The sequence below is a fragment of the Pan paniscus genome, chromosome 20 (genome assembly GCF_029289425.2).
Source record: "Pan paniscus chromosome 20, NHGRI_mPanPan1-v2.0_pri, whole genome shotgun sequence".
Taxonomy (NCBI): Eukaryota; Metazoa; Chordata; class Mammalia; order Primates; family Hominidae; genus Pan; species Pan paniscus.
This window is the reverse complement of record NC_073269.2, coordinates 23,326,217-23,346,816: the sequence shown is the minus strand read 5'-3', so window position 1 is coordinate 23,346,816 and position 20,600 is coordinate 23,326,217. Positions and strand designations below refer to the sequence as shown.

Sequence of the window (20,600 nt, the reverse complement as noted above, 5' to 3'; positions counted from 1 at the left end):
CGCCTGTGCTTAGGTGATCCTTCTGCCTCAGCACCTGAGTAGCTGGGACTGCAGGTGCGCATTACCACACCTGGCTAATTTTTAAATTTTTTATTTTTCTTTCTTGAGACTGAGTCTCACTCTGTTGCCCAGGCTGGAGTGCAGTGGTGTGATCTTGGCTCACTGCAACCTCCCCCTCCCAGGTTCAAGCGATTTTCTTGCCTCAGCCTCCCGGGTAGCTGGAATTTCAGGCACCTGCCACCACGCCTGGCCAAAGTTTGTGTTTTTAGTAGAGATGGGGGTTTCACCACGTTGGCCAGGCTGGTCTCGAACTCTTGACTTCAAGTGATCCACCCACCTCGGCTTCCCAAAGTGCTGGGATTACAGGCGTGAGCCACCACAGTGTCTGGCTGCCAAACGGGATTCTGTGCCCATCACACTGGCACTTGCAGGTTTGCTCTGTTTCAGACACTGCAGAGTGCGCTAGAGGGGACAGAGGGGCCTGACACTGTGGCCCAGGTGCCCATGGAGTGTACTTGTGCAGCAGGTGCCCACATACGACAGCGTCTTTCCCTGTTTGAAGAAAGGCAGATGCAAAAGGTGGAATAATAAGGGGGAAAGGCAAAGTTAAGGTGTTGGCAGGAGGGCTTATGCCAGGCATGGGTTGCATGGCTCTGAGATGCACTCTCCTGGAAGCAGGCCTGGGCCATGCCTGGAAATTGACCCATGGAGGTGCAGGCAGGGTGGGCAGGGCAGGCAGGGCGCTTGTCCCTCCCTTGGAGGGAGACTTCTGTCTGTCTGATGAAGCAGGGCTCAGGGACATAGAAGCACTGTAACTTGAAGAATTGTGTAGTGAATGTTTGTCATATCCTGCTACCCTGGGATCATGTGAGTTTGGATAAGTTGTGAAATCTTCATGGGGACCCCAGGGCTCAGTTTTCCTGTGAGGTTGGGATGAGGTCTGCTGTGACCTCGGGCAGCCCTGTCCTCTCTCAGTACCTCATTTTCCTCAGTTGTAACAACCGGAACCCAATCCCATGCAGTTTAGGATGAGAGTGGGTTAGTGATGGAGGCTGGCCGTCTGTGGTACCACGAGTCCTTGCGTGTGATTTGGCTGTGATTTCTATGGACAGGGAGTCCAAGCAGCTCCCCCACCCCCAGCTATGACGCAGGAATGGACAGACATCTGAGGGGCTTCCCATGCGACACAGGCCACTTTCTGCTCACCTGCTGAGTGCCTTCTGGAAGAAGGACCTGGATAGTGTCCAAAAACCCTGCACTGCAACTGCCAGGTGGGCGGTGGCATCCGGGGAATATCCAGGGAGCATCTGTGGTCATGACCCAGGGTGCATGCAGACAAAGGAATCTGAGAGACCCTTCACTGGGGGCTGTGGCAGCCACGGGTGTAGGCAGGAGTTACCCAGAGCTGCTAGTTTGGGAGGGGAGAGGGGAGTTGGTAAAGAATGGCAGTTTGGAGGATTTTCCTAAAATAGAGCTATTTAAAAAAAAGATGGGAGTGTGATGGCTCACGCTTATAATCCCAGCACTTTGAGAAGTTGAGGTGAGAGGATCGCTTGAGCCCAGGAGTTTGAGACCAGCCTGGGCAACACAGGGAGACCCCCACCTCTACAAAAGAGTTAAAAAAACAATGTAGCTGGGCATGGTGGCACAGCTACTTGGGGATAAGCTGGGAGGATTCTTGAGCCCAGGAGACTGTGGCTGCAGTGAGCTGTGATAATGCCACTGCCCACTGCCTGGGCAACAGAGTGAGGCCCTGTCTCAAAACAACAGCAGCAACAACAACAACAACAACAAAAACCAAAAAGATGGGAGGAACTAAGACACAAAATCAAGACCCACCCATAAAAGAAAAAAATTGAAAAATTCCACTCCATCAAAATTAAGAACTTCTGTATTTTGAGAGATACTGTTAAGAGAATGGAAAGGCAGGCCAGGTGCAGTGGCTCACACCTGTAATCCCAGCATTTTGGGAGGCCGAAATCACTTGAGGTCAGGAGTTTGAGATCAGCCTGGCCAACATGGTGAAAACCCGTCTTGACTAAAAATACAAAAAAATTAGCTGGGTGTGGTAGCACGCACCTGTAGTCCCAGCTACTTGGGAGGCAGAGGCAGAGGCAGAGGCAGAGGCAGAGGCAGGAGAATTGCTTCAACCCAGGAGGCGGAGGTTGCAGTGAGCTGAGATCACACCACTGCACTTCAGCCTAGGTGACAGGGCGAGACTCTGTCTAAAAAAAAAAAAAAAAAAAAGAATGAAAAGACAAGCCATGGACTAAGAGTAAAATGTAAAATTTATCTGATAAAGCTCTTGTATATAAAAAAAAAAAAACCTCAAAACTTAGTAAGAAAATGACCCAATTTTTAAAAATGGGATAAAGATTTGTACAGCTTCACCACTGAAGCTAGAAGAATGGCACATTAGCCTGTAAAAAGATGCTCAACATGCTTAATCAGCAGGGAAACCCAAACATGAACCTCCACGAGCTGTCACTGCACCACACACCTACCAGAATGGCTGACATTTTAAATAAGCTGACAGCACTAAATGTTGACGTGGATGGGGAGCAACAGGAACTCTCATTCGCTGCTGGCGGCAGTACAAAATGGTACAGCAGCTTTGGGAGCCAGCCTGGCAGTTTCATATTAAATTAAATGTACACCTACTCTGTAACCCAGCAGTCGGGCTCCTGGGTGTTCACCAAGTGAAATGAAAACACATCCACAGAAAAACCTGTCCATGAGTATTTATAGCTGCTTGATTCATTAATTCTCCAGACTGGAAACAACCTGTGTCCTTCATCCAGCAAATGGATGCACGGGAAGGTGGCGTATTTATACTGCGGGGCAACACACAGGATGGATCTCAAAGGCGTCATGCTGAGTAGGTGGTTGGCTGAATCATGGCCACAGCAGATTCCAGGAACCTGTGAGTGTAACCTTCTGTGGAAAAAGGGACTTTGCAGATGAGATTAGGTTAAGGATCTTGAGATGGGGAGGTTACCCTGCATTATCTGGGTGGTCCCTGTTTGTCATCACAAGTGTCCTCGTAAGAGAGGGACAGATTTGATGTAGACAGAAGAGGACTTGAAGGCTGCATGACCTCAGTGGGCAGAGATTAGGGTGATGCAGCCACAAGCCAGGGAGTGCCTGAGCCTGCAGCAGGTGAAGAGGCCAGGAAAGGTCCTCCCCTAGAGCCCCCAAAAGGAGGGAGCCTGCTAACACTTGGATTTCAGACTTCTGGCCCCCAGTCCGTGAGAGAACCAGTTTCCGTTGTTTTAAGCCACAAGTTTATGCTCATTTGTTGCAAGGACCACGGGAAACTCATCTTATGTGATTCCATTGATAAGACTTTCTGGAAAGGCAAAACCATAGGGACAAAAAAACAGATCCAGGATTGCTGAGGGTGCGGGGAGGGTCAGTCTCCAAGTGGGGATGCGGGAAACTGGGCAGAAAGGAAGGTGGCCTGCTCAGCGTGCTGTCCTGGGAAAAGCAAGCAAGGTGCGTGGAGCGTGTAGAGGCCACAGTTTTGGGCAATCTGCATATTTTTGTCTACAAGATTTCTGAAAAACCCTTTCCCATAAGCTTTCTATGCACCTTTGTGAATGCAGATAGAAATATCTGCTGTGGGCTGGGTGCGGTGGCTCACACCTGTAATCCTGGCACTTTGGGAGGCTGAGTCTGTCGAGTTGCTTGAACCTATCAAGTCCAGCCTGGGCAACATGGCAAAACCCTATCTCTACAGAAAATAGAAAAATTAGCCAGGTGTGTTGGTGTGTGCCTGTGGTCCCAGCTACTCGGGAGCTGAGGCAGGAGGATCACCTGAGCCTAGAAGGTCGAGGCTGCAGTGAGCCGTGTTCACACCACCGCACTCCAGCCTGGGTGACAGAGTGAGAGCTTATCTCCAAAAAGAAAGAAAGAAAAAAAATACTTGGCTATACCGGCCACTGAATTACACTTGGCTTGTAGCCAGTTGGAGTCCCTTTCCTGCTCTTACAGGCCCACCCGGCCTGCTGAACACACCATCTGTCCTCCCAGGCTGGCAGAGGAGCTGCCGTGGGTCCTGCCCTCTGCTCTGCCCTGACCGTGGCCACCTGGCTCCCTAGGCTGGAACCAGTGAGGTCCACAATGTGTCTGTCCAAGTTCCCTAGCTCGTCCCTGAGCCAACCAAGCCCACTGGGCAGATCTTCCTTTGTTTTGTAGTTCACGGAGACAGCCCCACTCAGTCACTGTCTAAACTCTCCGTGGCCTCAATGTCCTGCTCCAGTCCTGCCAGGAAGTCTCAAGGAGGATTCCTGAATAGCGTTTCCCAATCATTTGTGATTTACTGGAAAGGGGGGGCCTGTTGTGGGGAGGCCACCGTCCAGGGCTCTTCCTGGGACTTCACCTTCCCTCTGCTGGACCACACGCCGTGGCTTGGCAGGGTGACCCAGCTCTGTAAGATCAGGACGTGTGTGCTGACACTGGTGCTTGGGAGAGTCAGCAAGATGGACTTCTGAAGAAGGAACAGATGCATTCCTTTCTGTCATTTCCTGCATCAGGGGTGGGGTGGCAGGCCTTGCCCAGTAGACAGCAGGGAGAACGTGCTGCCTGGGGAGAGTGGGCACTTCTGCTGAGTGGGTGCTTCTGGAGGGTGGTGGGAAGGATAATGTGTCTTTGGGGCAGCCTTGGCACCTGCTGCCTTGGGCCTCATTGTCCCTAGGCTGGTAGCAGGTATCCTGGGACCTGGCCAGATTGGGCCCCGTCCATCTGTCTGTGTGTCTCATCTCTTCACTGTGCCCTCTCCCTAGTTTCTGTCTTTGCTGGAGAGTTTTTAAAACAATCCTAAATTTTTTTTTTTTTTTTTTTTTTTTGAGATGGAGTCTCACTCTGTCGTGCAGGCTGGAGTGCAGTGGCTTGATCTCAGCTCACTGCAACCTCCGCCTACCGGGTTCAAGCAGTTCTCCTGCCTCAGGCTCCCGAGTAGCTAGGATTATAGGCGTATGCCACCATGCCTGGCTAATTTTTGTATTTTTAGTAGAGATGGGGTTTCACCATGTTGGTCAGGCTGGTCTTGAACTCCTGACCTCAAGCAGTCCACCTGCCTCAGCCTCCCAAAATGCTGGGATTACAGGTGTGAGCTACCATGCCTGGCCAACAATCAGATATCTTCTTCTTCACCCGTAACTTTTCCATTTATATTTTATATTTGTTGAAGGGAGCAGGTCTTTTTTCCCATAGATTTTTCTGCTTTCTGCTCTGATGGTCGCTTCCTGTGGCAGGTTCAGCCCAGGGCTTCTCAGCCCCTGCACTGCTTGACATTTGGGGCAGGAGGTTCTGTGTTGCCTGCAGTGTGCTGAGCAGCATCCCTGGCTTCCCCCGAGCCAGATGGTGGGGACTGTCCCCGCCCCCAGTGGTGAGGACCAGAAATGGCTCCAGACATTGCCTCGTGCCCTGGGGAAGATTCACCCACCACACTTCCTGTAAACTGGTCACTCGGCCTGGAGGTGGATTTCGTAAGCCACTTCCTGTTGCTTCATCCCCGGAAGTGCTCTTTGCCGGAGGGGAGAGGATCAGGGGATTCTGGCCCTGGAGAGGTTCCTCCTCACCCTTTCCTCTGTCTCAGCATTGAGGGCTCTCACCGCCTCCCAGGCTCTGCACCCTCGACCCTTTTCCCAAAGGCATTGCTGTCTTTACGGGAGTGTCCTCATAGAGGGGGAGCTGCCTACAGGAGTCTCCCAGTCTGTGTTCAGTAGCCCCAGTGGGCGCCCAGGCCAAGTGACCGCAGGGCGCAGGCATCACTGCCCTGCTGTGTTGAGGTCTGTTCTCCGAGTCAGGGTCTGAAGTCCAGCTGGGTCTGGGGAGCACCAGCCTCGGCACAGCTCAGTGCCTGCCTGTCCAGCCTTGAAGACCCAGCTGACCTGCTGACTGTGTCAGGCCAGCTGTGGCGGCCCTACCAGGCTCCCCAGCTCCCACCTGGGGCCCTGGCCTGAAGTACAGCAGCGGGGGTGACTTTGTATCTCAGGAGCTCCCAGTTCCATACCTCATGCTGGGTAATGAAAGTTGGATTTTTGCCACTCGAGGGCCTGAGAGGACTTGTCAGCCAGTGTGGGGCCCAGGGAAGGTTGTCACCTCTGACCCTGCAGTGGGGGTGATGACCCCTCAGAGGGTCTACAGAGACTGGGCAGTTGGTGGCCTGAGGCATGGCTCTCCCCTGCCGGGTGTTCTTGGGTGTGAGATGGGCAGTACCCTGCAGGTGTCATGTGCTACTGAGTTACCCCGTTATTTAATTAATGCAGCCTGAGGCCAACCCCAAAGCTTCTAAGGCAGCAGGGAAATCACCTGTGCTACGGTCTGTTCCTGACCCTCTGTCCTGCTTCATAGATGAGGTAACGAGGCGCTTGGCCCCCCTGACAAGGGTTCGGCCATGACACCACGCATGTTGGCTCTGGAGGGAGCAGCCAGAAGAGGGTGTGGTGGGCCACGTGCTGTCAGGCGTCCCCACCAGGCCAGGCTGATGAGCACAGAGGGTGACAGCTGGTCCCACCGTGAAGGGACCTAGCTGGCTCTGCCTGTCTGCAGCCGACACTCACCTCCTGGGCCCTCGATTGGCTTGTCAGGGCACTGCACCCCAGCTGCTTTCTGTGTTTTTTCTCATCCCCCCCACCCAGTCCTTGTGTTCTCATCACCATCTATTTAGCACCCCACATTCAAAACCCCAGCCTCACTACCGTAATTTATGCCTTGAATGATCTTTTGCAGAAACATCATAAGAAAAAAGCCTTTTCTATTCATGCATGCTCACTGTACCCGCGTCATACTCTGCAAATCCATAGGTCCATTTAGGGTCACTCTCCCTCCTTCTGAAGAACTTCTAGAACCTTCCTCACAGTGCAGGCCAGATGCTGACAGAAGATTCTCTCAGCATTTGTTTGAGCGAATCTTTATTTCCCTTTCTCTTTTCACTGGGCATGGAATTGTGGTCTGGCGGTGTTTCTCCCTCAGCACTTTGAAGATGCCCTCCCAGTGTCGGGGCTGGCTCCTGATGTGCAGTGTCGGCACCTCGGCACTTGGGGCGACTGTTGTGGCTGTGCTGATTTGCTCATGATGCGCCACGACCTGGTAGTTTTCCTGCTGGGGGTTGACAAGGCTTCTTGGGTCTGTGGATTTATAGCATTTGTTACATTTGGGAATCTCTGGCCACTCTTTTCTCAGATCCCCCGCCCGCCCTCAGGACTCCAGTTACTTGCACGTGGGATCCCCTGCTGTCGTCCGCAGGTCACCAAGGTGGTGTTCGTTTCCTGTAGGCTTCTTACTGTGGGATTCATCTAGGTGGCTCCTGTGGCTTTGTCTTCAAGTTCGCTGCCCTTTTCTTCTGTGGTGCCTGCTGTGACTTCCACCTAGTGGCCGTTTCATTCCGATCCTCCGTGTCTCAGCTCCAGAAGCCCCTCGTGGCTCTCTCACGATACCCGTACGTCTTCCTCTTCAGCTGTTTTCCTTTAGGCTTGGAGCATTCCAAGTTCACAGTAGCTGTCCCAAAGCCCCTGTCTGTTCAGTCGGCATCTCTGTGCTTCCCACGTCTTTGTGCCGACTCATTTTCCCCCTGGCTTAGGAGTCTCATTTTCCTGCTGCTTCACGTGTCTGTAGGGTTCTGCTTATAGATACCACATGGCGCTCTTATGAGGTGGGTCCCTGCCCGATGGTCCGCACAGGGCTGGCCATGATTTAGACGGGAGTTAGCCTTAGTGCCCATGTCTGTTAATGGCTGGGTGCGTCCTGTGTCTGTCACCCTCATGCGTGCGTGATGTTAGGAGTGAATTGCTCTGTTTTTAACAAGGGCCTGGTCTCCTGCTGGAGGGTGGGGATACAGTGTGAGCCAGAGTGGCTGGGAGCCTGGCCATCATGACGGCCACCTCTCATGGGGACAGGCACTTGAGGTTAGCCCTCCTGGCATCATAGAGAAAGGCTGGCTCTGTGGCCCCTCAGCCCTTCTCCTCTGAGGCATGAAGTCTTGTTCTCCATACCCTTGGGGGATAAGCAACTTGGCAAGAAAGGAGTCTTGCAGGTGACCCGCCTGACAGTCAGCTACCAGAACCTGGTTAAATGCCTCACTGGATGGCGTGGCCCACAGGGAGCGTGGAGCCACGGGGTGGGTGGGAGGGCCAGTGTGTTCAAGGCCTGTCACCCTCAGCCTTGCACAGCTGGGGCTGCCCTGGCACAGTTCCTTGGGGGGGTTGTGCACCCTAACTGGTTCCTGTCCCTTGTCACCCTAACTGGCCTCAGCATCATCACTGTTTTCTGAGCCCTCATCCCTGGCTCACAGCTGCACATGCAGAGGCCTCGCATGGACAGTAGACAGGGTGCTTGTGTTAGCCCTGGGCCGACCCCTCTGCAGAGGTTTGCACCGCGAGAGACGGGGCCCACCTGCTCTCTGCAGCTGCTGCACTGAGTTCCTGCTCCAGTCCCCTGCTGCTCCCTCCTCCAGAATACCCTTCCCACCTGGCCTTGGTCGTGTGCTCCCGGGGCCCATGAGGACTGGTGCCATGAGTTTGTGGGGGGTCCCTGAGTGGGGTGGGCTGGGCCATTCTGCCTTGGTGCTTCCTTTGCTCCGTGTGGTTCTTGTGTCTTACGCCAGTTCCCTTTCACTCGTGCATTGAAAATGGTTAACGGACAGGACTCTCCTCCGTCTGTTCCAGAACTTGCCGTGTGTGTGTCAGAGAATGTTGCTCCTGTGCCCTGAGTCAACAAAGACGGCCCCTGTGAGCTCAAGGGCAGTTGGGAAGGTGTAGTGAACATCCTGTAAAACGTCCCATCTTGTGAGTTTTGACCCTCTACCCTCGCCCGGCTGCAGCCACTCCCCACTCCCACCTCCAGCCCTGGACACCTGCTGGTCAGCTTTCTGTCTCTTTGGTTTTGCCTTTCCTGGGGATTTATAGAAATGGCGTCATACAGCCTGTGGCATGACATGCAGCCTTCTTTCACTTGGCATGGTCCTCTGTATTCCATTGTTTGATTCTCTCTCCACCAGTTGACGGACATTTGGGCTACTGCCGCTTTTTGGATTCTCTAAATAATTCTGCTATAAATGTTCAGGTGTAAGTTTTTGTACGGAAGTGTGTTTTTGTGGGTGTATACCCGGGAGTGGAATTGCTGGGTGTGTTTAACCCTTTGTTTAACCTTTTAGAAAACTGCCAGGTGGCTTCCACAGTGGCTGAGCCTTGTCCACTCCCGCCCACGACGGCAGAGGTTCTGGGTCCTCGCCAACGCTTGCTCTTGTCAGCCTCTTTTAGATTAGCTGCTCTGATGGGTACAGAGCTACCTCAGTGTGGTTATGTTTTTTTTTATTTTTTTAAATATTTTTATGGCTATCAATCTAGGTCACTATGGTTCCAGTTTGCATTTCCTTGATGAGTAATGGCATCCGGTGTCTTTTCACACCTTAATTGGTCCCTATAGGTCTCTTTTTCATGTCTGTGTTTAACCAAATTCTTTTTTGTTGCTGTTGTTGAGACAGGATCTCACTCTGTTGCCCAGGCTGGAGTGCAGTGGTGCAATCTCAGCTCAATGCAACCTACACTTCCTGGGTTGAAGTGATTCTCCTGCCTCGGCCTCCCAAGTAGTTGGGATTACAGGTGCCCACTGCCACGCCCAGCTAATTTTTGTATTTTTAGTAGAGATGGGGGTTTCACCATGTTGGCCAGACTGGTCTCGAACTCCTGACGTCAAGTGATCTGCCCACCTCGGCCTCCCAAAGTGCTGGGATTACAGGCGTGAACCACCGCACCTGGCCTGTTTAACCAAATTTGTAGCAAAGGTCACTCAGATGCTGCTTCCCCAAGGTCCCAGCCAGGCTGAGGTCCCCTGTTCTCTGCAGTAGCAGCACAGGCTGGTGGTTGAGTCGTGTTTTGGAGTACAGGGCTAGCCCTTCCTGAGCTGCTCTAGACGAGCCCCCCTTGTCGCAGTAGCACAGTGGCCCTTGTGACTGCAGCAGCTGTTTCCTGGTCTTGGAACAGGACAAGGGAGTGGGCCATGGATGTGTTGCACCATGGACAGTGGTGGCTTGCGCCGTGAATCGTGCTCGCTGTGGAGTGGGCCCATGTATTTGTTGAGGGGTGGCGTGCTTGAGAAGCATGGGGCAGTTTCTGGGGCATCACGGCCTGGGTGGTGTTAGCGTGCAGGGGCACCATCCCTCTGTTCTCCCCTAAACAGCAGAATCCTTGGGGAGTCTTGGCAAAATCCTTGGAGAGACTTGGCAAAGAAGGGGGCTCCTGGTAGACCAAAGTGAGGCACTCGGTGCCTCCCACTCTGGGCACTATGCATGTCATATGTATACAGCTGCGTGGTCTAAGCTGGCCAAGCAGACCCATGGCTCAGGGCACACATGGAGCAGGTGCTGAAAGGCCAGCCATCTCTCATGTCCCAGGCGGCTTCCGCTGCTCCTAGCAGCTCCTGTCGTTCCCAACTGATGGGCACTGGATGTGAGCAGTTGGAGGGCCCTGTGCCATCTCAAGCTGGAGTCCTGGAACAGTGCTGAGTGGCTCCAAAGGGCGGACCCTGGGCTGACCCATGGGGTAGGTGTTGTCTCTGATACTGTCGCAGGTGTGGAGCTGCTCCGCTTACCCCGGGTCTTCCGACAGGCCTCTCCAGACTCAAGTAGTGCTTTGCCCTCTGGGGAGAGCTATGGGCAGACCAGGGTGGGAGGGAGTGAGACCTGAGCAGTGGAGACAGAGCCCAGGACGGGGTACTATGAGGACAGGAGCAAGGCCTGGGTGGGAGGGCATCTCAGTGGGCTGGACCTGAGTGGGGCGGTGGGGCCAGGTGGTGCAGGGGTGGGTTTGGGGACCAAGAATCATGGTGATCAGCCAGGGCTATGCTGTGGGGTAGCATCTGGGACACTGAGATCTATGCTTAGGGCCCCAGGTTGGGAAGAGGGAAGAAGATGCAGAGGTGCAGTCCTCCTCTGGCTCGCAGTTCTTTCTCAGATACTGCCAGAAGGCTGGTCTCTGAATAGCTGAAGCGTCAGTATTTATTTTGAGCTCTTTTGTATATTTTTTCCTTGGAAATTCCACTGCTCCAAGCTCAGTGACCAGCTGTCCAGAAGCCATGTGACTGCCCCAAGGCCGTGTGGTGGAGCTTTGCAGGCCTCAGGCTGCCACCCCAGGCTCCAAGGTGGCTCCACCGCACCTGCTCTGATAGACAGTGCTCACCCACCTGGTTGTTAAAAGCCAGTGTTTGTGAGACAGGACTTAGCCTGGTTGGTGGTTTCAGGGGATCAGCTGGGGCTGTGAGAGTGGAGGGGGCTGCTTTTGCCTGTATGGGTCCTTGGGAGAGTCATGATCCAGGGTCAACCCTGACCTGTCTTTGCTTTTTCCTGGCAGGGCTGTGAGCACCTTGAGCCTTGCCCTTCTCTCCCGGTGGATTCACAGGCTGGTGGTGGCTTTCCAAGGATGGCACACTCCCCGCCCCTGCATCCTGGGCCTTCCGCCAGCCTGTTGCCTGTGTCTGGAGGCCCCATTCTTACCTGTCATGTGTCCCCAGCCCTCTGTCCATCTGAGGAACTCCTACTGATCCTTCTAAAACCCTGCTCCGGTGACCTTGCCTATAATTTTCAGAGTGTGTGCATTTCCTTTCCCCTCTCCTGAGAACACCATCTTCACCCTGCTCCTTCTATACCTGGGGAGGGAATCTTTGGGTTTCCCAATGTCTTTATTGATGTTCCCCTCACCGTTTTTTTTTTTTTTTTTTTTTTTCGTAGGATTCTGTTTCACTGAGGCCGTCTATCCAATTTCAAGGAAGCCAAGGGGTAAGTTTTTGTCTTAATCATTCATATTTGGAATCTTGGGACTGGTATAGTCTCAGGTCTGTCCTTGCTCGCTGGGTACAGCAGCAGCTCATGGCAATGTTTGGGCCCTGTCTGCCACCACGCAAGGCTGGGTTCTAGGCCCCCAGGATAGCCCCTTAGCTGGGGCCACACCAGGACGTGTCGGGTGCACGTCACAGGCTGCTTGGGCAACGGGCGGCTCTCCTCTCCCAGTGGCTCCCTTCATGCAGCGATGTGCACCTAGCTTCCACTCTGATAGGGCAGGGGCCCCCAACCCCCAGCACTGGACTGGTTAGGAACTGCCCACACAGCAGGAGGTGAGCTGTGGGTGAGTGAGCACGACCACCTGAACTCTGCCTCCTGTCAGCTGAGCCTGTTATTAGATTCTTACAGGAGCGCGAACCCTATTGTGAACTGCGCATGCCAGGGATCTAGGTTGCGTGCTCCTTATGAGAATCTAATGCCTGATCTGAGGTGGATCAGTTTCAGCCGGAAACCATCCTCCCCTATGGCTCCCTGTCCCCCTTCCACCATCCATAGAAAAATTGTCTTCTGGCCAGGTGTGGTGGTTCACACCTATAATCCCAGGACTTTGGGAGGCTGAGGCAGGCAGATCACCGGAGAGATCTGGAGTTTGAGACCAGCCTGACCAACGTAGAGAAACCCGTCTCTACTAAAAATACAAAATTAGCTGGGCGTGGTGGTGCATGCCTATAATCTTAGCTACTCAGGAGGCTGAGGCAGGAGAATTGCTTGAACCTGGGAGGTGGAGGTTGCAGTGAGCCGAGATCGCACCATTGCACTACAGCCCGGGCAACAAGAGCGAAACTCTGTCTCAAAAAAAAAAAAGAAAAAGAAAAATTGTCTTCCACGAAACTAGTCGCTGGTGCCAAAAAGGTAGGGGACTGCTGCATTAGGGCACACAAGGACCATGGACATTTGTCTGGATTTTGGTTGGGAGAGAGGTTCATAGAAACTCAGCACCCTCATTTTTTTGAAATATGTTTTCTTCTAAATGACCATCTTATAGAAAAATCAGGGAATGAGAGAAAGGGTGAGTCATCTACCTTCCTTGACCCCCTGTTTTAGGACTCTTCATCTCCCCTAACCTACCCAATATGCCTTAGAATGGTTTGATTTTTCTTCTAGCCTTTATTGCAGGTTCCCCTGCATCTAGGCTGGAGTGCAGTGGCGCAATCTTGGCTCACTGCAACTTCGGCCTCCTGGATTCAAGTAATTCTCCTGCCTAAGCCTCCCAAGTAGCTGAGATTACAGACGCCTGCCACCATGCCTGGCTAATTTTTGTACTTTTAGTAGAGATAGGGCTTCACCATGTTGGCCAGGCTGGTCTCAAACTCCTGACCTCAGGTGATCCACCTGCTGCAGCCTCCCAAAGTGCTGGGATTACAGGTGAGCCACCACGCCTGGCCTTGTTTTGTTTTTTAAGAGATGAGTCTCTCTGTTGCCGAGGCTGGAGTGCAGTGGCACAACCATAGCTTACTTCAGCTTTGAACTCTTGGGCTCAAGGGATCCTCCCACCTCAGCTTCTCAAGTAGTTGGGACTACTGGTGTACACCACCATGCTAGGCAAATTTTATTTTTATTTTTCTAAAGACGGAGCCTCATTATGTTGTCCAGGCTGGTCTTGAACTTCTAGGCTCAAATGATCCTCCCACCTTGGCCTCCCAAAGTGCTAGAATTACAGGTGTGAGCCACTGCACCCAACTTTTTTTTTTTTTCTTTTAGAGTTACCATGTTGTACCTAAATCAATTTCTGTCCACAGCCTGAGAGCTCTGCACAGCTGGATGTGGGGATATGGACATGATGATCCATGGGCTTCCAGGTGCAGCCCAGGGTTCTGCAGAGACATGGAGCCTCTAGGAGACGTGTGTCTGTGTGTGGTGATAAAAAGATGCATTGCAAGCAGTGGGCTCAGACGACTGTGGGCTGGGGAGTCTGTAACCCTCAGGGCTGGCTGCAGACCTCCAGTAGGAGCTGATGGAGCAGTCCTCAGGCAGAGTTTCTTCCTCCTCCTGCCAAACCCCAGTTTCCCTCTTAAGGCCTTGGGCTGATTCGATGGGACCACCCAGACCATCGAGGGTCATCTCCTTTACTTGCTTTCAGTATCTGGGTTGTGGATGGTAACCATGTCCATAGAGTACCTCCAGGGCACCCCTAGACGGGATGTCATGGAATAATGAATCTCCAGGGGCTGCAGCCTAGCCAGTTGACACAACCCCACACTTCCATCAGCCCCAGTTGGGTCTTGTGGTCACCCTTTGGCCATCTCCTTTTTACCTTCCCCAGGACATTCTCTCAGGGGTTAGAGGTTGGGGGCAGGGGCGGGCTGGCCTGGGCTTGCTGCCAGAGCAGCCCCACAGTGCCCTCTGGTGTCCTACAGCAGTCACTCTGTGCCTTCTGCTGCTGCCTGACCACCCATGCCCCTCTACCCCAACCCCCATTTCAGCGAGCCCGTCAGATGACACACTGCAGCCTGGCCATGGCCGAAGCACACAGTGGTGTCCTTGCGTGCAGCATGCCATGTGCCTTGACTTGGAGCCTAATAACATGTGTAGCAGGGGCCCAAGTCACTGAGAGAGACCTGGGGTGGCTACACAGCTAACCTCCTTCTAGAGACAGGGTTTTGCCATGTTGGCCAGGCTGGTCTCGAACTCCTGACCTCAGGTGATCCACCCACCTCAGCCTCCCAAAGTGCTGGGATTATAGGCGGGAGCCACCGCGCCTGGCCAGCTGCTTCACTTTAGTGGGCTGTTAGCTTTGGGGCTCTTGGTCCTGGGCCATGCTGCCGGCAGCCTGCCACAGAGCCTGCACTGGGCTCATCGTTGTCGGAACGCCCCCTGGATGGTGTTCCTTCATGGATCCAGTCAGCCAGCATCGCCCAAGCTCCTGTCTGGCCTCAGGTGGAGAGTGCAGCAGGCCCCAATTTGGGATGGATTTCAAAGGGAAGAGATGAACGGACTCTGGCAGGGACTTGAGCGGTGGTGGAAGCAACGCCCCCTGGTGGCCATGGTCAGGTCAGCGGGAAGGGCAGCGGGCCTTTGGGCCCTGCGGAAGCGCCTAGGATGAGCCCCTGTGGCCTGGGCTCTGTGTCTGTGAGCATGGACTAGTGCTTAGGTTTATGGCAACTCCTCCCCACCCCCTATAACCTGGAGCCGGGGCTGACCTCAGACATACCCAGACCTGCTGTGCGTGGGCCATCTGAGGGCCCCATGGCAGCCCACTGGTACGTGGGTCACTGGGCCCATGAGCAGTCCCCAAGGAGCAACCAAGACCCCGTTCAGAAGGCTGAGCAGGGGCTGCGTTTCAAACCTTGTCCCAGAACCCGGGCAAGCTCTTGGCTAGTGCGAAGAAAGTGGCCGCATTCCTGGGCTGCTCCCATCCCGCTGGCTTCCCCACGGTCCCGGGCTGGTAACCATTAACCAGCAGCAAAACAGCCCGTTAATCAGAGGGCTCCATAGCGCTTCGTGTGCTAGGGGAGGCAGGGCCTGTGAGAACCTCGGTGTCTGGCTCCGGGAAACCTTTCCTAACACTCTCCCCACCTTCTCACCCCTGCATCCTGAAGGACGCCAACCGCCATGCCCTCTGTGTGTCTTCCCCTTTTCGCCAGCAGCACGACACTCTCCCAAGCATCAGCTTTGAGGCCTGTGTCACCCCCCTTCATGCAGCCCCTACTCCCTGCCACAGCTGCACACCTGGCCCTGGGCTCTGCACCTAGCCCCTGCTTCTAGGATGGAGTTTGAGGGGCAGATGTCTACACCTGTGTGGAAAAGATCCAAGCAGGGTGAAGGGCCACTATGAAGCCCCTACCCACAGAGAAGCAAGGTTGCTGGGCAGGCTCAGGCAGGGGCCCTGTCAGTGCTGACTGGGTGTACAGCTGCCCCCGGCCACAGTTGGTGCCCAGACCCTCCCATGGAGGCATAGGGGGTGGGCCTTGCCGTGTAAGATTCCCCACCTGTCCAGCTGGCAGTGGCCTGGTCTCACTGCCAGCTCTCTGCTGAGTGGCATCTCCCCTGAAGCCAGGGTGACAGAATGAGTCCTGCCAACCTGGGTGGAGCTGGGGTTTTCCTGGGACAGGGCTGCACGTGAGGGTGCCCAGCCCTTAGTCACTGTGGGGCGGGAGCCACTGGCAACTTGGGCCTCAGGCCAGGACCACAGGGGGCAATGGGGGTTAAAGAGATGACAGAGGAGGGCGGGAGAGCCACCCAGGCCAGGCTCAGGTTCCCACAGCCACTCTTTTTGGTTTCCCTGGACGAGTGGTCCCCAGCTTCCCTGGCTGGCTCATTCTGGGTCACCATGTCACCTGTGCACCTGGCCACCACAGAGCCTCTCACAAACTTGAGCTTCCCTCATCCCAGCAGCGTGTTTCCAGTTTCTTGTATGAACGAGAATAAAAGTCACATCTGGGAAGGGAGGTGCAGGCAGGGCAGGGTGGCACCTGTGTGTGTTGGGTGAAAAAACACCTCAGTGGCGTCGAAGCAGGACAGATCTGGATGGCCAGGGTCACCCACATGGCTCTGGCTGAGGCTTCAGGGCGTGTGTGGTTGTGTTTGTGTGTGGGAGGTTGTGTTTCTGTGTGTATGGATTGTGTGTGTGTGTGTGTGTGTGTATGGATTGTGTGGGGGGTTGTGTTTGTGTGGGTTGTGGTTGTGTGTGTGGTTATGTGTGAGTTGTGTTTGTGTGGCTGTGTGGGGGTTTATGTCTGGGTTGTGTTTGTGTGGTTGTGTGGAGGGGTTTATGTGTGGAGGGGTTTGGTGTGGAGGGGTTTGTGTGTGGCTGTGTGTGTGAGGGTTGTGCATGTGTGGGTTGTGTGTGTGGGTTGTGTTTGTGTGTGGGGGAGGTTGTGTGTGGTGCTGTCGGGGTGGTTGTATGTGTGGCGCTATGTGTTGGGTATTGTGTGTGTATGGTTGTGTGGTTGTGTGTGGGGGGTTGTGTGTGGGGAGATTGTGTATGGAGGGGTTGTGTTTGTGTGTGGGGGGGATTGTGTGGTTGTGGGGGGTTGTGTGTGGGGAGATTGTGTGTGGAGGGGTTGTGTTTGTGTGTGTGTGGGGATTGTGTGGTTGTGGGGGATTGTGTGTGGGGAGATTGTGTGTGGAGGGGTTGTGTTTGTGTGTGTGTGTGTGTGTGTGGTTGTGTGGTGGGGGCGGGTGGGGAGGGTTTCTCTGTCCGAGGGTGAATCATCAGAGGCTATATGTGTGTGATTTCTCCGATGCTGAGTGCAGGCCGTTTCTGCCTTCTCTGACCCTGATAGAGATGTGTGTTTGTGTTCAGGTGTGGCCTGGCATGGTGGGCCCACAATGGACTTTGGCCTTGCCCTCCACCAGCACACTGTTTGGGCCCTGACCCCTCAGCTTGTGTTTCTGTATCAGCATGACAGGGACAAGGGCACCTGCCTTAGGGGGACATGTTCGAGGCTGAGAGGGGATGCTGGGCAGACCCCAGCAGATGGGACGGCTTTTCTCCTGGGGCAGTGTTCAGCCTGGGGAAGGGGCAGGATGGGCCTCTGGAGAAGGGTCTGCAGGCTGGGCAGACTGGCTGGTACAGGGACTGCCTGCAAGCCCAGACCAGACTCTTCCTGCCCCAAGTGGCCGAACCCAGGAACTGTTCTTGTCTTGGGAGCAGGGAGTGGCACTGGGCTGGGTGCAGCCATGGCTTCCCTTGTGTGTCCAAACACTACCCCAGGGGACAAGTCCCAGTCAAGGCCACACAGCAGGGCCGGGGATTGGTGCTCCTCCACGTGCCTGGTGGCAGGAGTCCCGTCCTGTCTCACAGGTGAGGCACAGGCAGGCAAAGCCTCCCATGGGCGTATGAGGCAGCTCAGCAGGGGCGAGGGGGCAGGAGATTCAGCCACAGTCTCTCCCGCGCTCATGGTGTCACAGAGGAGGAGACGGGGCTTGGGTGCCAAGGGGGTGCTGCAGCCAGGGGACAAGACCTGAGGGCTCCCCCCATGTTGTCCCCTCCTTGTGGACTATTTGAGCGCCCTTCATGTGTCAGTCTGACTGTAAGGAGCTCATGCCAAAGCCCAGGCATTAGTTTAGGAAGGGCCACCTCTGTTGACAGAGGGTCTGGGGTCAGCCTGGAATGCAATGGCCTCTGATGTGATGCCGCCCTGCACTGAGCCTGGCCGGGACCAGCGCAGTCCGTCCATCCGCCTGCCTGCCCCTGGCTGTCCGTCCTCCCAGGCAGGGCTGGAGCTTTGCCCAGCTGGGCTGCAGGGGCACAGCCAAAGTCAGGCTGGTGTGACCCATGACAAGCTTGTCGGGGGCCAGTGCTTCTGATCTGTGAGCCCCTGGGACACAAGCCTACCTGATTCACAGCTGCAGCAAATGGAGACTCACGTGGAGTCCATGTCCTTTGTGGGGGGATGCTGAGAGGGGGTCGCCAAGGAGGGGCGCCAGAGTTGCGCGTGGCTGCCCAAGCCCCTCTTGTTGCATTTTACCTCATAGGGTGTCGCAGGCCAGGTCTGTCCATTTGGTGGTGGGGAAAGTGAGTCATGGTCCAGACAAACCACTTTCCAGGGGTCACACGATTGGGGTGGGGGCCCTGCATCTGGGCAGGTGCTGAGCACTGTCCTCAGACAGCAGTGCTGTTGCTGCTGAAAACGGCCCCTGGCCCCATGCCCACCCGCATAGGTGCCTGAGTCCCCTCTCTACGCAGTGTGTGTTGCTGAGGATGGGCTGCCCGTCCCGTCACTGGCAGAAGAGCAGGGGTGTGTTTTAGGGAAAGGGGCCAGCACATTCCTGTTGTGAGGGTTGCACTGTGGGGACTCATGCAGGAAGATGCAGGCTGGGGACCTGTCCTGCCGAGGACCTCCCAGTGACACCCCCTCCCCCTCCACGCAGCACATCTCCATCCCCCAGCCTGACTGCCCCGCAGAGGCGCGGACGTTCTCCTTCTACCTCTCCAACATCGGCCGCGACAACCCCCAGGGCAGCTTCGACTGCATCCAGCAGTATGTCTCCAGGTGAGGTGCCACCCCACCCCAGAGTACCCCGCCGGCTCTTGAGGTCACCCTGCCACCTCTGGCCCAGGGTTGAGATGTGCCCCATTGAAACCATGTTGCCTGAGACGGTGCTGACAGAGTCCGTTTTCCAGGCCAGGTGGGGGCTTGGGCCCTCAACGGATCCTCCCTGCATTGTCCCAGCTGCTGACCCCAGCTCCTGGCCTTGTCTTGCAGTCATGGGGAAGTTCACCTGGACTGCCTGGGCAGCATACAGGACAAGATCACGGTGTGTGCCACCGACGACTCCTACCAGAAGGCGCGGCAGAGCATGGCCCAGGCAGAGGAGGAGACGCGGAGCCGAAGTGCCATTGTCATCAAGGCTGGAGGCCGCTACCTGGGTGAGCAGTGGGTTTGGCAGGGCTGTAGGGCAGCCGGGCAGCTGCCAGTGTCGGGAGACATTTGGGGCCTGTCCAGGCTGGGCACTGGCTGTGCCCTGCACAGAAATGATGGGTCAACCGAGGAGTCGGTCCCTGAGCAGGACGTGCCTGGACCAGAGTCTGGGTTGGGAAGAGAGGTATGGCCACATGGGCCTGGGGGCTATGTGAGGGATAGGGGGTTGGGTTATGGCAGCTGCTGGCTTGTGAAGCCTGAGGTGGACAAAGGGGCCTGAGAACTCCAGGAGCTGTGAGTTGGTGGTCCCTGCTTTCAGGCTGCAGCCTTGGGGACCTTCACCTGTCAGGGAGATCAGCAGGCTCCCTGAAGATGGGCATGCAGCCTAGGGCAAGGCCCATGTCTGTCTCTGGAGGCTGCCCCCACCCTCACCTGACCAGCCAGCTCCTGCCCAACGCCACCACAGCCGGCAACAGGCAGGAAATGAGCCTCACAGGCCCCGTTGCCAGCGACCCAGCACTGCAGGAAAGCTCTGGCCACTCAGCATAGACTTGGAAACGGTTTCAGCAGTTGAGAAGCCAACAGGCCTTGACAGTGGGAAGCACAGTGCTGTTTGTTTATAGAGCTGCAGCACCCCGCCTCTTAGTCCAGGCAGATCTCCAGGAGTCATGGGAACTCATTACGGCAGGAGTAGGGTGCCGGGCTTCAGGGAGGAGGGAGATGGCTCAGAGCAGACGACAGCCTTGATGGCTTTTTGAGTTTTATCTTTAAGAAAAGGTGGGGGCATTTCAATTCCTCTCTCTCCTCCTTCCGAAGAAAGCACGTGATTTCCCTTTGCTGAGCAGAGGGGTTCCCTCTGAGTGAAACCCCAGATGTGGGTGTAGGGGTTGGTCTTCCTGGTCAACACTGAGTCCGGGTGGACATGTTGTATGGCCAGGGAGCCCGGGTTGTCCATGATGTTGAGGCCCTGGGCTGTAAGCCCCAAGCACAGGGCTGCTGTGGGGAGAACAGTTGAAGAGACAGCTGTACACGTGTTTTGTTTTTTGTTTTTTCTTTTTTTAAAGACAGGACCTTTCTCTGTCACTCAGGCTGGAGTGCGGTGGCACAATCATAGCTCACTGCAGCCTCAAACTCCTGGGCTCAAGTGATCCTACCTCAGCCTCCAGAGTAGCTGGGACCACAGGTGTGTGCCACCACACATGGCTAACTTTTAGATTTTTTGTAGAGACAGAGCCTCGCTATGTTGCCCAGGCTGGTGTCTGACTCCTGGGCTCAAATGATCCTTTCACCTGGGCCTCCCACAATGCTGGGATTACAGGCATGAATCAGCGCACCTGGCCCCATATACACGTTAATAAATCTGTGGGTCCTTCAGCCAAAAACTTGATCAGAAATGTATCTTAGCACACCACTTTGGGTACAGTGAGGGTTTTTTTTTTTTGAGATGGAGTCGT

General features: G+C 54.9%; 1 protein-coding gene across 1 annotated transcript in view; it reads left to right on the top strand.

Annotated features, from left to right (window-relative positions):
- Positions 1-20,600, top strand: part of ELL (elongation factor for RNA polymerase II) — a 76,667-nt gene that overhangs the window by 34,785 nt on the left and 21,282 nt on the right. Inside the window, exons 2-4 of the mRNA XM_003817770.4 lie at positions 11,729-11,776; positions 18,656-18,777; positions 18,991-19,154. Coding sequence (XP_003817818.1) covers positions 11,729-11,776; positions 18,656-18,777; positions 18,991-19,154 — 334 coding nt within the window. The remainder of the gene's footprint in view (positions 1-11,728; positions 11,777-18,655; positions 18,778-18,990; positions 19,155-20,600) is intronic.